Source organism: Tasmannia lanceolata, unplaced genomic scaffold, assembly GCF_043159265.1.
Source record: "Tasmannia lanceolata isolate RefF3 unplaced genomic scaffold, GAP_Taslan_0.1 ptg000003l, whole genome shotgun sequence".
NCBI classification, from domain to species: Eukaryota; Viridiplantae; Streptophyta; class Magnoliopsida; order Canellales; family Winteraceae; genus Tasmannia; species Tasmannia lanceolata.
This window is the reverse complement of record NW_027518680.1, coordinates 19,523,370-19,539,481: the sequence shown is the minus strand read 5'-3', so window position 1 is coordinate 19,539,481 and position 16,112 is coordinate 19,523,370. Positions and strand designations below refer to the sequence as shown.

General features: G+C 36.8%; 1 protein-coding gene across 1 annotated transcript in view; it reads left to right on the top strand.

Annotated features, from left to right (window-relative positions):
- AIM1 (Enoyl-CoA hydratase/isomerase family) overlaps positions 1–16,112 on the top strand; it is a 29,839-nt gene that overhangs the window by 4,850 nt on the left and 8,877 nt on the right. The window contains exons 3-11 of the mRNA XM_077363225.1: positions 1,779–1,841; positions 1,944–2,000; positions 2,218–2,285; positions 2,388–2,469; positions 2,586–2,641; positions 5,426–5,728; positions 5,990–6,076; positions 14,796–14,970; positions 15,235–15,356. Of these exons, the coding sequence (XP_077219340.1) occupies positions 1,779–1,841; positions 1,944–2,000; positions 2,218–2,285; positions 2,388–2,469; positions 2,586–2,641; positions 5,426–5,728; positions 5,990–6,076; positions 14,796–14,970; positions 15,235–15,356 (1,013 nt within the window). The remainder of the gene's footprint in view (positions 1–1,778; positions 1,842–1,943; positions 2,001–2,217; positions 2,286–2,387; positions 2,470–2,585; positions 2,642–5,425; positions 5,729–5,989; positions 6,077–14,795; positions 14,971–15,234; positions 15,357–16,112) is intronic.

Here is a 16,112-nt window from a genome sequence, read left to right as displayed (position 1 = left end):
AGCCCCCCCGCTGGCATTTCCTTAGTTTCTGCATTAAGCTCGAAATTTTAGACCTGACCTATACCATTGGAGTTGATCTTCCGACGGAAAATCCTGATCCCGCTATCCCAGAATCGGGTTTTCTTTCGCCGGCGGACCAATCTCCGGCTAGTAAGGGGAGTTTGCCTGGTGAGTCGTTGGGCCCCGTATGTAATTCAAATTTCAAATCTAACCAATCAAATCTTCAGGTTGGGCTGCCCAAGAAAATCCCTATGGCTTGCCTCGAAAAAGGTGTTGTGGGACCTGAAGAGAGGAATCTAGAACATTCAGGTCTACTGTTGGTAAGCCCCGAGATATCTAAGCCTAAATACCCTGCCCCTAGGCAGAAAATTGCTTGGCTGGATGCACCATTCACGAATACCAAGACAGTTGTCCTACACCCAAGAGCCAGGAGGAGCTTTGACTATCGAGCCCCTGGCGGTTTTTATGATGGTTCAAATCCCCTGGTCAGGGGGCGAAGATCACAAGAAAATTTCTTTATGAATATATTGGAGAATATCTTGGGTTCAAAATCAGGATCAAGGAAGATAAATAGCAAATTGTTGAAGCTCCTAAAATTCTATTCCAAATCTGGTAGGATAGGTCTCATCTATAGCTAATTCAGTAGCTTTGGATCCAGGATGGTTTTAGGTTTTAGTTTTTGGGTCTGAGAGAGGTTATCGTGATTAAAGCATATGTGGGTGCATCCATTAACTTATCTCTTCTCGGTAGTTGGGAAGTTGGTCTTTCATTTCGCGTCTTTTCAATTCTCTCTGTTCTAGCGCTCCCTTCTAGAAGCGGATGTTTCAAGGCCTTGGGTTTGGTATTAAAAGGTACCCTCAACCTCATATTTTGAAGAGGCTCTCAAGCCTAAAGAAAGACTTTTTCTCCCTGACTACCATTAACAAAGGAGGAATGACAACTCCTGATGATCCAAGAGAATCCTCTCCTTGCTCTGGAAAATGGCTATTCATTCTTTGTGAGGTCTGGAATCTACTCAGGCTAGAGCCTCAAGTTGGGCCGTTCACTGGGTATAGACTCCGTGGGATTATCCTGATTAAAGACACCCATTCACCGTTGTCCAAGCACTCTTTCTTTAAGTTACTTGGGTTCCAAAAAAGGGCTGTGAGGAGGCAAAAATGGGATGTGACTAAGGCGGAGGGTATCCGGCTGGTGGAAGAAAAGCCTACGAGCAGAAGATCTTTGGGATTCCTGTACAGGATTCCAGAGGTTTTTCTCCTTTTCCTGCCAAAGTCCTAGATCCAGCATAATATGGAGGAAGCGTTTTCGGTTTTGACGACTTGCCTAAAAGCACAAACTGAATGACTATCTAGATGGTGATGACAAGTCTGTTTTGATGAATGCCTTGCCTTTTCCCTGTTTTTGAAAAAGCTGAGAGCGGGACCTCAAGAAATAAAGGGTAGTAGATGAAGAATTGAAAAGGGAAGTGAAATAGTTATTCGACAGGGTGGCAACGCATGGAGGTGTAGACCTCACTATATTTGTTGACCCTGAAGACCTTTTTTTGGCTTGTTACTGGCCTAGGAGTATGCTCCTAGCCACCCTTAATTGATTCTATGTAATGCAAGTTGGGACCCCTGGTCCCCAATGTAATTTTCATAGTATCAATGAAATTGTTAATTTTCAAAAATAACTTTTTTTTTTCTTTGTGGCATTAGTTTGCAAATTTTCTATTGTTTATAAACTGATGCTTATACTTTATATTCTGTTTGGTCATATTTTTGCTTCTTTCTTAATAGGTGAGGCGGGGAAATTTTCGGGTGGTTTTGACATCAATGTTTTTCAGTACATCCACAAGACTGGTATATCTCAAGGCATTTGAGTGCGCCACCTGATGATAATTTGACATTTTCTTTAAAAAAATTCAAATGGACATTTTACCGCTGAACTTTTTGCCCTGGCAGGAGACATGTCAGTTTTACCAGATGTATCTGTTGATCTTATTGTCAACACAATCGAAGGTCTCTACCTGTTTCACTCTTTGGAAGTTTTGTGGCTTCATAGGTTAATTTTAAATTTTATTTGTAGATTACCGTCATGTCATAGCCGATATAGACATATAGTATGGTTTTCTGGTGACAAAGTTCTCTTATTGCACTTCAACTAGATTTCTATCTTAATCCAGTGCCATTTTCTTCTCTGAGATGTTCTTGTCCATGTGTGTTTGGATACTCTCAGATGCTAAAAAGCCTTCTGTTGCTGCTATTCAAGGGCTGGCACTTGGCGGTGGCTTAGAGTTGGCAATGGTTTGTGGTTCTTGCTATGTTGAAATTGTTCTATTTTCAATATTTTGTTTTCATGATAGTATTCTAAAACTTACTTATTTTTTGTCCTCATTAATTTTACAGGGATGCCATGCCCGCATTGCTACACCAGAAGCTCAGCTTGGCTTGCCAGAACTTACATTAGGAGTCATTCCTGGATTTGGAGGTACAGATACTGCTTTATATCTGGTTCAGTTCCTTGAGGATACTGTATTCTATTTCTGTTATTTGTTTTCCATATGCAACAATAGTCTCACTAAATGATTCATGGTTATCTTAAAGGCACCCAACGGCTTCCAAGGCTTGCAGGGTTGACAAAGGCTGTCGAAATGATGCTGGTAAGTCTTCTCTATAGTCTAATAGAGTACATGCTTGTTCAGGCATTGGTTGTGCGTTCAAAACACTACTACACACGTAGATGCCTTTATGTTTTACGTAGAGATTTGTTTTGTTATTTACCATTTCAGAAATGTTGAACTCATTTCAAGCCTAAATCAGTGTTTATTACTATTTTCATTAATTGGTTAATCCCATAAACACGGTAATATGCATGGCCTTCATCATTTGAGTGCAAATAATTCTAAATGCAAATGTCTTTGGTTCTCATATCTTTTAGTGTTCTCAGATATAATGCCTAGATACTTGTATGGTCCCGGATACTAGTGTTTATAGGGTATGACACAGATACAAGTAAGTGCAAGATTTTAAATTTCCATCGAAACCGACACGAAACGACTGAAATATTTCCATTTCCATCTCTATCGAAACTCATATCGAAATTGAAATGCATACAAAACCAAAACTGTAAGTATACTAGTGGTATACTTTATTAGTATGTATTAAATAATTATATTTATATGATTTGCATTTAAAACCTGGCGTATGTTTTATGTATAAATATTTATATGAATTGCATGATGCAAACCTAGCTTTGATACCAATTTGGTGTGAATCTAGTGTTATAACATGCATTCGCAAATCATGTTAAAGAAAGCTTAATGATCAAATTCAGCTGAGGTATACATAGAAATTCTAAACTTTAGAGTTCATTCATCAAATAGAAATTAATTTAGCCTAATGAATATTTGAGGTAAGGGAATGATGGTGGTTAATGTAGTCATGGTAGGTTGATAAGGGTAGGATTACTCAAGAAAAATAAAAGGTGTAAATTTGATGGAAAAGGTTTGGGGGGTATGGAATATGGGGATAAGCTGCTAAAATGAATAGAAAATGATCAGTACTTGAGAGTGTTGTGTCGGGCTTCTTGGCTGGATCGTCCGGTGCAGGTAATTGTCGAGAGATGTAAAAGAGAAAGCTAGAGTGAGGGAGATTAGGACTGATTTCAGCCAAGATAAGGAGAAATGAAAGAAAGAATTATCAAGATCAAGGCAAGGGAGAAAGAAGATAAAAGAGGAGAAAAATAAGGGGGAAAAGGAAAACAATTTATAAACTCAACCTGGAATGGTGGAGTGGAAAGAGGAGAAAAATTAATGTAGGACATAATAAGGGAGAAAATGGGAGTAATATAGTAGGGGGGGTGAAATGGGGAGGATACCTTGCTGGGAGTTGCTTGAGCTTTCTTCAAAAATGTCCAAATTACATCTCTAGGGCTCTTCTCCTTTGGCGTTTATAAGGAAGGTTGAGGGGTCTTTTGCCAATGTTTGGATTCATTAAAAATAGTAAGTCTGCACTTCCCTAGACCCCGCAATGGCGGGAGCCTTGTGCACTGGGCCGCCCTTTTTTAGTAACTCTGCACTTACTAAAAACAGTTCTCCATTTTCCTAAAAAATAGTAGTTCGTATTTACTAAAAATAGTTAGTCCATATTTCTTTCTTCTTGTCACTTAAGTGACAGTGATGTGTTGAGTTTGTGTAATAGGCCATGGATAATGAGTATTGGTGGGCCTTAGGATGATGTTGACATCTCCCACATCTATACTAAATAAATGTCAGTAAATCCAAAGAAAATCCTACATAAAAGAAAAAATAACCATTATCCAATGTAAAACATCCAAATCTAATGACCGCTGAATCACATCAGAAATCTAGTTTGTACTGAATTATCAGACACGCTTTGTGACACATGCCACTAGGTGTTCGATGTTAAACATTGTGTTTTTTTTTCCTTATGTGATAGTTTTTGAGGGGTTATTTGTGCTTACTCGGGCACTTTCTAGAGTTTCTTCTTAAATTCTCATCATTTGCATATGTTTCTATATGTTCTCATGGTTTTGCATGATGCATGTCGAAACCAAAACTTGAAACCTTAGATAGGGGATACGGCATGTACATGGCCTATGTTGTATCCATTCTCTCTCTCTCTCTCTACATATATATATATATATATACATATATATATATATATACATATATATATATATATACATATATATATATATATACATATATATATATATATATATATATATATATATATATATATATATATGAGAGAGAGAGAGAGAGAGAGAGAGAGAGAGAGAGAGAGGTGTTCCTGCGCAGGAACATGAGCTCTCATAGAGATAAGCTATCTGAGCAGCTGCGCAGGAACACTATATATATATATATATATATATATTGACACTTATCCTTTCCAAAAAAACAGAGCTCATGTTATGGGACACCCATATGCTTATCTGTATCTTGGATTTTGGGAAATGCTGAGTCATATTGCCTTGATTTTGATCTTTTGACTCGGAAAAAGTGGATGGTTGAGTCCTTGTAATTGCAATTACCGATCAATCGGTAGTCACACTATACGTCTTTATAATGCTCATATGTATATTCGTTTAATCTTCAAAAATATGCTAAAGTTTTTGTTGTTATTATTGCTGCTGGAACTGGATGCCACTATATAATTCATAAATCATTTCCATATTATAATTTTCCTTGGATACTTGTTGCACTATGTCATCATGTCTGTTCATTTATTTTAATTAGATTTGTTGTTTATATGTCACCAGCCTTTCTGTTAATTCACTTTTGTTATCAAGAAGTTATTTCTTCAAATCACTTTTGTTTATTAAACATTTAATCCATGTGCCATAGCCAATTGTTACTTGCATATCCCCATCCAATTCTATATTGTGCTGATAAGTGGATGCTTCTAATAATTCCTCACAGTTATCAAAGTCAATACTGTCCAGAGAAGGGAAGGAGTTGGGTCTTATTGATGCTGTTGTCAATTCCGAAGAGCTGTTGACTGTATCACGACGTTGGGCTTTAGACATTGCTGAGAGACGTAGACCTTGGTTATCTTCACTTCGTAGGACTGATAAACTTGGTTCCCTCTCTGAATCTCGGGAGATATTGAAAGTTTCTAGGCAACGAGCAAGACAAACGGCTCCAAATATGCCACAACATCAGGCTTGCCTTGATGCAATTGAGGAGGGTATCGTTTTTGGAGGATATGCTGGTGTTTTGAAAGTATGTCTTCTTTTTCTCTTTGCACAAATTAATTATATATGCAATCCATCGGCTCTTACAAGGAAAATATGTGTTATTATCTAGACTTTTGTTTCACCAGTGTAGTCAAGGATTCATTGAATTCGATATATGCAAGAAAATTTGATTTCTGAGTTCATTAATATGGCCTACCATTTTGTCTACTTGATTTCTGTTTTAGAGGATGTTTGTGTGTCAAAATGTAGTATCATTATGGACTAAAGAAATATTTTTCAATTCTAGGAGACAAAACTATTCAAAGAACTAGTCTTATCAAGCACTTCTAAAGGTCTTGTTCATGTCTTCTTTGCTCGACGTGCAACCTCAAAGGTATTTCTCTTGACTACATGTTCTCATTTTGCTGATTTTCACTTCCTCATCTTTTATACAAGACATTGTCGATTGGGAACTTTTTTCTGTTATCCCTGTCAGCAGATCTATTCCTCATAGTTCTTATTCTTTGATTTTTTTATTGTAGTAGAATTTTTTGCATGAGCTTGTGAAACGACCAATTACTCCGAAAGCTTAAGCTGTTGGAGATGGCATTATTTAATCTTTTATACTTTAACACCCCCTCACGCGTGGCCCCTCTTTTTAGGGTTGGCCTACACACGGCACATGTGGCACCTCTTTTGGGTTGGCCATTACATGGGGATTTTTTAATGAATTGTAGGAGATGGTGTTATTTAATCTTTTATACCCTAACAATTGTTCCTGCTGACTTATGTTCTCAAATTGATTGATTTTATGACCTCTGTTGTAATGAGGTAGATGTAATTCACCTATATTTATCTCTTCGAGTTATAAAACGTTAGTTTTAGATGTTTTGATCTATGTTGCATGGATTCGGATTCGTGTGTTGGGATCCGACACGGATTCGAGGTCTTGGATTCGGCAAGCCCCCAAAAGTAGGATTCGGATTAGGTAATTTTTAAATAAAATAAAAATTTCAAAATAAAAAATTTAAATATGTATATGTATATATACATGTATGTATATGCATGTATACATATTCATGATAAAATTGAGGGCAGAGGGTTGTTGCGAGTTTTGTATTAAGAGAATTGAAGGAGGAAGGGAGAGTCCGAGGGTCGAGGCACTAGGGTTTTTATTAAAAGAGTACAGGGAAAATATACAGGATTCGTATTTTAAAAGAGACAACGATGAATCAGATTCGCCTGAAAAAACAGGATTCGTGCGGAAAAGAGACAATGATGAATCGGATTCGCTCGAAAAAAAGGGGATTCGTGCTGGACGCAGCTATGACAAGAATCCGGGTGTCGCATGTGAATCCATGTCCGATTCGCATGTGGAGACTTGTCGACATGGATTCGGCATAGTGGGCAAAGAATCCATGCAACATAGGTTTGATATACAATTTTGTTAGAGACTGGGAGGGGGATTGATAGGTTTCGCCTTGGAAGGAAAATGTGCACACATACTAATGCATACTTAATTGGTTTTTCCATCCAACTGAACTAATAACACGAATAGAATACCAATCTTTACTTCATAGATAATACACGCATATTTTTTAACATAGGATGCCAATTAATTCCGTTTCTTGCTGCAATTTGCTTGTTATATAGTTGGTATATGGATGTTTATTGCTGTTGCCAAACATTCTTGCATCCGTCCAAATGAAACTGATAGATCTGTGGGCATTAATTACCAGTGAATATATATATACATATGAGGAATAAGATTGTACGCTCGACTGTACCTAAAGTTAGGTACGGTAGAGTGCCAAATCACATGGGTCCCCCATTTTTGGTGAGCATCTAAACCATTCATTTGCAATGCCCCATCATAGATAGGGTGCATACCAAAAATCAGCTCCATAGGATCATCCTAACCCATCCATTTGTGGAGGCCAAAATGGACAGACAGTGTTTGTCCACAAATCTGCCCATTTTGGCCTCCAGTTTTGGAGGGGTTAGGATGATTCAATGGTGCTGATTTTTGGTATGCACCCTATCTATGATGGGGCCTTGCAAATGAATGGTTTAGATGCCCACCAAAAATGGGGGACCCATGTGATTTGGCACTCTACCGTACCTAACTTTAGGTACGGTCGAGTGTACAATCCTTTTCCTCATATACATATACATATATATATATATATATATATATATATATATATATATATATATATATATATATAAAATTTAAATCTCACTGGAGGGGAAAATTTTAGATTCTTTGGCTCGAGGAAAGGCCACCCATCTGTTCTGCATTTGAGTCATAGCTGTGGTATACTGCACAATTCCATTTCTGTAGGGTAGCTGCGATGGGCTATAGCAACTGGAGGTCCTTAACCAATAGCCGAGTTTCTACTCACTAAGGCTACAAATTTCCAGCAAAATAATGTTGGAACTTGTAACGACCCCGGCTTCCATTGCCTCAGGTCGCTACGGAAAAGACAATTAAAAACCACAATTTTTTTAAACACCACGAGCTAAGCATAAGCGGAAGCGATATTAGAAACTTGTCAAATTAAAAAAACTTGCCATTAATATTGTTCCTAACAATTAAAAATAATATCCATCCCCAATTTAATAAAAAACACTATCCTAAATAACCAATTTAAACCAAATTAAACTTGAAGTCTGAAATCCAAAACTAATAACTCAAATCCAACTAAAACAAGACCCCGGATGTCATGTGACAATCATGTCAATCTGCAACTCTTGACTCCAGCACTCCCAATTCCCACATTGGGTCTTCATATGTTTTTGTTGGCAAAGGCTCCAACCTCGTCACCTACGTTTCCTTTAGGCTGTAGGGTAGGTGGGTTAGAGCGAAGTAGAGGAAAGGCTCGCAAAATAATAATAACTAAATAATATGAGAATTAGTGTACTAATTCTCACAACAACGAAATAATAGAAAGGAAACCGAAATTTGCAACATTTATAACTGCAATTTAAGATATTGAACATCGTTAAATAAAAATACAAATCCATGGGTAAACAGTCAAAATGCAACGCTCTTTTTTTTCCCAATGATCATGCGGCATTCCCAAGGTTCTTTTCTCATATTCTGCGATTTCTTTATAGCCTGGCTGGCGATCATTGACCATCAAGGATCCCCCATTTCCTATTGGAATGTGATCCCCTTTAAGATTTCTGTCGGGTCACCTTAAAGGTTCCACCCATCAATGCAATCCCAAGCAGATGTACGCTTTCGGTCTGGTTGGCTTTTGGCGTTTCGCCCAAGGTCGGATCCAAGGGTTCTCCTTCATCCTGCCTCCCTATTTTCCCCAATCCTAAGGTATGGCACACCAATGCACTAAAATAGAAAATTTTCTTTTTCTCACAAATTCTAGCATTTTCACCATTTCATTACTTACTACTTTTGATATTCAAATTCATACCTCATGTCTCATACGGAACAAATAACAATTAATAAATCTCTAACTAACAATCTAACAATCCATAACTAAATTGCTTCATTGTAGTAGCTAGAATAATAATAAGGGGGCGCGGTATCTGAGTCAGCTAGAATTTCTGAGGTAGAGTTTTTAATTAGGGCATCTCTCATGTTATTTGACTCATCCAACCCATTCATTCCAGAGAACCTAACATAGATAGGCTGTTCCTAACAAACCATCTCCATAGGATCATCCCAACCATTCGATCTGTAGAGGCACAAAATGGACCATTTTGTAGACGTCCATTTTAAACCTCCACAAATCAACGCTAGGTCCTATAGAATCAATATCTAACTATGGAGAGGATTTCTTAGGGACACCCTATCTATGTTAGGTCCTATAGAATCAATATCTAACATAACCCAAACAACATAGGCACCCACGCCATTTAAAAACTCTAGCTCATAAAATCTATTTGAGCTTGAGCTCAAAAACCATTCTACTTAATAATAATCAAATTATTTTAGTTATCATTATTAAACAAGTCAATCCAAAACTTGCCTTGATGTTTCGAGTTCGAGAAAATGGAGATCTTTAGGCGAGAAACAAAAGTATTCAACCTGACATAATGACATCCACAGAGTCAGATGTTCTAAACTTCAATGTTCACTCTCATTTTGTTGTTTCCTTTGTTCTTTTTTTCTTAGTTTGATTTCAACATTTTCTTGACCAATCTTTCCGCTACTTTCTACTTGTCTCTTTATCAAACTTTATTTATCTTAAATTCTTAAAGTTTGTTCATTACATTATTTTTCGACGTTTTTATTTCCGATCTTCAGATTTTTTTCTTAAATTTTCAGAAAGACAAAATTCATTGTGCAGTTATCAAAAATAATTTTGACCATACTCAATTTACTTTTTTCTCAGATTTCAGCATAGTTAAACATTCCTTACATGTTTACGCAAAACTTTTAGAACAGATTCCAAAATTTTCCATATAAGACGACACACTTTGTTCCGTTATAAAAAATGAGTTGATTACAAACTCTGGTTTTAAATATGATTTACAGCAAGTATTCTTATGTATAATTCATTCTTAAAAAGGTTTTCACTGTACTTCTTGTTATTCTCAAATAAAACAAAGGCAATTTGTGCCGTTATAAAAATAGTAAATCTTCATAAAGTTCTGTTATTTCTAATATTTCAGCAAGTATAATTAAGTTTTTAATCTTTTATATAAAGTTTTAGATTAAAACTTATAAATTACAAATAAGACAAATTATCGTGTGCCATTATCAATTTCTAAATTCGGGCCCAAATCAGTAAAATTTCAGTTTTCCAGCAAGGATATTTATATTCAAGTTGTTTTCTATTAGATTTTTACCCTAATTCATTTAAATTTCAGATAGGACGAGCCTATCGAGTGATCAATTTATTTTTTTGATACATATGGACTCCGAACTGATTCCAGATCGAGCTTTCTTATTAATATTATCAAAATCATGATTTTAGATCAATCCCTACCCTATTTGTAAAGAAAAATATACAAAAGAGTGTCTTTCGGCACATACCCAGACAAACCGCGAATGAACCCTAGATCTTTCTTCTTCTTCCTCTCTTCTCCTTCCCTTCTCTTTCTTTCCACTTCTCTTTTTCTTCTTTTCTTTCTTTCTTTCTTTCTCTTTTCTTTCTTTCTTTCTTTCTTTCTTTCTTTCTCTTTTTTCCTCTCTCATTCTCTCTTAGCCGACGCCTCTCTCTATCTTTGATGAAATTTTGAGAGTCAGAGGGGGCGGCTATCATATATATGAGTGTGAGTGTGGAGCTTCCCAATTTTGATGGGATTCTTTCCACCAATTCTTTATTCGTTGCGTATTCTATTCTTTTCCTAAAATATTTCTCTATATACTATCTTGTTATGAATAGAAAGTCTTTTTTTCTTAAAACTCTATGTGAGTGTGTTGTAGGTGGGCCCCTCTTTTAATTATAGTCGTGCTCAACGCCCCTTTATGGGGGGGGCGTGCGGCTATATTGTTGGGAAATGTCGGTTTTCCCCCGTTCTTTTTATGAAATTTTAAAATTTGTAATTTGTGTTACACTTATCCCCATGAGAATTTATCTCTCTCATTGATTTGTTTCCTAGTTTACCCTTAATACTTTATGTATTCACCTTCATGTCATTTAGGGTGTAATTTTACTAATATTATTTAAAAATTTAATTTAAATTAAGGGGGAAAAGGCATGGTCATTACAGAACTTGAAACTAATTCGAGTGACAACAATATCAGAATCTTCTTTGTCATGTCAAAACTAGAAATAGAGGCTGTACACCTTTCTAGCCCCATGTAACTCTCTATTTCAATCATATGAATAAAATTAGAAAGCGTGGAGGAAACTTATTTGATGACACATAATTTGAAAACTGAAAATTGAAAACTGAAATTTTCTTCCAAAAAATTCAAAACTGCTCATAGTGGACCTTCCTATCCCACAAGATAAACCTAGCTCTTGATCTTAGCTCACTCACTGTAAAAGTAAAAAAGCCAAACCTTTTGCGGGAACTCCATGAAAACTCCTCTACCGTGTTCCTACAGCCCAAACCTGGGGGGTTTTACTTACTCTGCTTTTGTTTGTACAGTTGGCGCTTCGGAAGTCATGGGTTTTAAAAGTTAAAACCCTCATTTCAGAGGCCTTGAAAATTCTCCCCTTTTTAGTGATACAACATGTATTAGAGAAGGCTGCCTTGTCTATAACTCTTTTTGGTAGGTAAGCTGGGATTGAACCTCCGATGTCTAGGTTGAAGAACAAATCCTTGACAATTAACTTGTCTATAACCTAAAAACAGTTAAGTGGCACTTTAAAGTATGTAAAGTACCCCTGTTTGAAAGAAACCCACTTATTCTGAAGTCATGACTGAGTTCAATGCCTGAACGAGTTGGTCTCCATCAAATCGTGTCTTTGAGCCCCATGAAAATTCTGACGTGCATACTCATTTAATCTCAGTGATGCCGTCTCCGCTTCATGCCAATTTGATATATTGATGCAATTGTTGTAGCATCAATTGTAATGTCTCTTCGATACAGTAAATACTTCTTCAGCAGGAGCCTTCCTGGGACTCATCGAGTCCACATTTTCCACAAGAAAGCCCGCTCTCATGCCGATTTGATCTAAGTAAGGGACTGGTAATGAAAATTATAGCCAAAACATGGAAATAATCCTAGTGTTAATTTGTTCATCTTGCTGGAAATTTCTTATTTTAGTCCCATGCCAAAGATCTCCCCCAGATTTCATAAGTTTCAAGAAAGAAATAATTTCAGCTTTTCCCAAAATCTAGGCCTAATAATTTAAGCACTTGATCTGTTGTTCCAAGGGCAAATCTGAAAGTGATCTAATTTCTAGGTTCCACATAAAATCGTAGGTATGGAAGGAAGTCAACTTTAAATGGAACACGAAAATCGAATAGGCAGCCTCCACTCGGGCAGGATATGCGGTACTCAGAGAGGATTTTGGCGGTACTCGATCAAAGGGCAGGGTTTTTTAGCCATTTTCTTAGGACTGTCATTTTTAGAAATTTCTCTATTTTTCCCAATTTTAACATTTTCCATGAGCCTTTTATGATTTTTTGCCGCCTTATAAATTTTCTATTTTTTCCTATTTTTCTCATTTCTTTTTCATGAGAAGGTAGGTATATTGGTCATTTTTCATGAGGGGAAAGAGTTGCCGATTATAACTTTGAAGTTCTACCCGTTTGAGAAGGATTCTCTATTAAGCGTGTTTACAAGAGAATGTGATTTTGATGGACTCTCTGGGCTAAATCACAGACCTCCCGGCTAACTTGAGATTTTAATGTGGAAGCTAAAAGTCTAGTCGGACTAACACCGCCCCTTCTCTCTCTCTCTCTCTCTCTCTCTCTCTCTCCCTAAAGTCCAGTGTGACTAACCCCCCTTTAGAGAATTTATGCTGCCAGAATTTTTATAATAATTCCTAATTTGAGGCTTTTGAGTGAGCATCTTGCATGACAATATATGTGGTGCATCCCTCTTTGGTGATCCAGATGATCGCGACACTGTTTTTTCTTACATCTAGGATTCCTTGGCAGCTCATGATGGTGATACCCTAGAATCTATCATGTCCTAAGTAAGATCATATGTCTCTTTTTATGATCCTTCTTTTATCTTCTATTTTTCTTCTGTTTCTCTTCTCAAACCCCAATTTTCCTCTTTTGAATTCGTGGGGTTGAAACAAATGCTCCCCCCATTTTTTTTGAATGGCAAAATGCTTCCCACATTTCCCACAAACTTCTATATAATTTTCAAATTGAAACAAATGCTCCCCCCAAATCCTGAAAAATCACCAGAAATTCTTAAATACTGATAAGTCCATGGATATATTTATTTATTCTTCTTTGTTGGTCGAAGAATCCAGTCCCTACACATTTATCTTTCATGGGTTTGTTTTTTGAGGATTGTGGGGCTGTGTAGGTCTATGGAACGTAAGACTTGAAGCATGATTTTCACTAGGGTAAAAACTGCCCTGCTATCTCTCTTTTTCTTGCAACTTATCTCTAGGTTGCTACTAATCTCTTTAGGGATACCATCCAAGATCATTTTGCAACTCGGGTCGCGTGGGTCGGGTTTTCTAGAATCCTACCCTACTTGAGAAATTATCTCGAGTCCGGTTTGGTTTTCTTTGAGAAAACCCTAGATTCATAAACCCGACCCTACCCAAGATAGTTTCTCGGGTTGGTTCGGGTCGGGCCGGGTTTTTATTATTTAGCGCAGGATAATGGCTAATTTCCAATATTGTAGAAAAGTACAATTTTTCACGCCAAAAATCTCTATATTTATATCATCAAGTGTATAAATTTAAGGAATAAACTATTTTTTCCCGTCACAAACATTATCAGCCCAACGAAAACAATTATATCAATATATTAGAAAATAATTAGCCATGTTATTCAAGAGATATTTAAGAAACTTACAGTACACCTATAAGAGTCGGGTCGGGTTTGTTTTCTTTAAAAAACCCTACCCGACCCAAGATTGAGTAGGGTTTTTCAACCTGGAACAATACCCAACCCAAGACCCATGTTTTCTAAACCCGACCCGGGTTATTTTCGGGTTGGGTCGATGTGGGTCGGGTTTTAAAGTTGCAACCCTAGTCCAAGAGTAACATATCCAAAATTAGGCATCTTCAGCTGCCAATGGATAGTGATTACTGTTTGCCTCATGCATAAATTTTTGATGTGATCTATAAATGAAACATTCATGCGGTAGACTTTTTGGCTGTATTTAATAATCTTGTTCTCTTGGTATTGAAAAACTTCCTGCCAAATAATGTGGTACTGGATATTTTAAAGATTTATACTTTTATACTTTATCTTCCGAAGACAACTTAAATGGGGCCCGTGTAACTAATAAAAGAAAAGAAAAGAATTTGTCCCCATGTTATAGCTTATAAGCTGATGTGTATGCTTGCAATTCCTGAGAATTTTCCGTTATCACTCGCTATTTTTCCTTATATTATGTTGATTATGATTTTTATTGTATTGATCCTTTAACCAGTTCTTAGGAATTGGTCAGTATGTAATACAGACTTCAGAACAATTAGGTTCTGATTAAGAGAAATTAAGAAATTGTTTCCTTTATGAGTGAAATTTCCTCATGTTTACTTTTTGTACAGATACCTAATGTTACGGACATTGGTCTCAAACCAAGGCGTATACAAAAAGTTGCTGTTATTGGCGGAGGTTTGATGGGTTCTGGCATAGCTACAGCCCTTATCCTAAGTAACATTTCTGTCATTCTCAAGGAAATAAGCTCTGATTATCTGAAGAAGGGGATGCAAATGATTGCAGGTTCTTATTCCAATAACTGAAGTTTATTATTGATAATGATTTTCTTTTGTTCTGTTAGTAATATCTGGCCTTCACTATTTAGGAGAGGCTCCATTACCAATGCAGATAAATATCTATAGCACTGCCGGGAAATAACTGCAATATCATATAAAATATTTGACTCTCATTCATGTCAAGATGTTGGTTTATTGGAATGATCTATGTCATATATTATTGTGAATTGTATCATTCTTGACATTTTTTTACTATGCCCATCTCTTCCAGCCAATATCCACGGCCAAGTAAAAAAGGGAGCGATTGCACAAGATAAGGCAGACAAGGCCCTTTCGCTTCTTGAAGGTGTATTGGACTACTCCGAGTTTAAACATGTGGATATGGTTATAGAGGTTAGCCTTCAACTTCTTCAGTTAATTATCAAACTATTCTGGAATCTATATACAATGTATTGGATTTTTGTATGTATTGAACATACAAATAAATTCTTGATATATAGGATAGTTATTGCCCATAGTGTCTAATCATCTGGTCTTATAGTTATCTTGTTTGAAATTTAGAATAACTAATTTTTGTTATTTGATTTATTTCTATTATTGTATTTCAAGCTTTCAGATTTGAGGTGGGTGTAAAATCTGCCAAATCAGCTAACTTGCGTTAGCAGGCCCTGGGAGCTTCTTAAGTCTAAGCTGGTTCCACCATCTCCTCATGTGGAGATGGAAGTAAAGCCGGGGCTGCATTGTTATGATTTATGATATCTTGAACGACTTTTTGTATGATATTATATCCTTATCTCTTCTTCTCCTTCTGACATAGTGTTGGGAAAGTTGCCTTATTTCCCACCACTCGGTGGGAAGGCAGAAACCGAGAATAGGAAAGAGCCTATTTCGGTTCTTTAGAAAACACGGCTAGAGTGGTGACTTGTGCGTGGGGTTTTCTCTTGTGGTGTGTCGGCTGCCACAAGGGAAGAGAGAGAGAGAGAGAGAGAGAGAGAGAGAGAGAGAGAGAGAGGGGAAGAGAGAGGAAGAAGAAAGAAGAAAGAGTTTTCTTTGGGTTTTCTCTTGGGTACTTTCTCTTGGGCGTTCTCTTGGGTTTTTTCTCGGGTTATCTCTTGGGTACGATCTTGGGTTTGAGAAATGAGGAAAGGG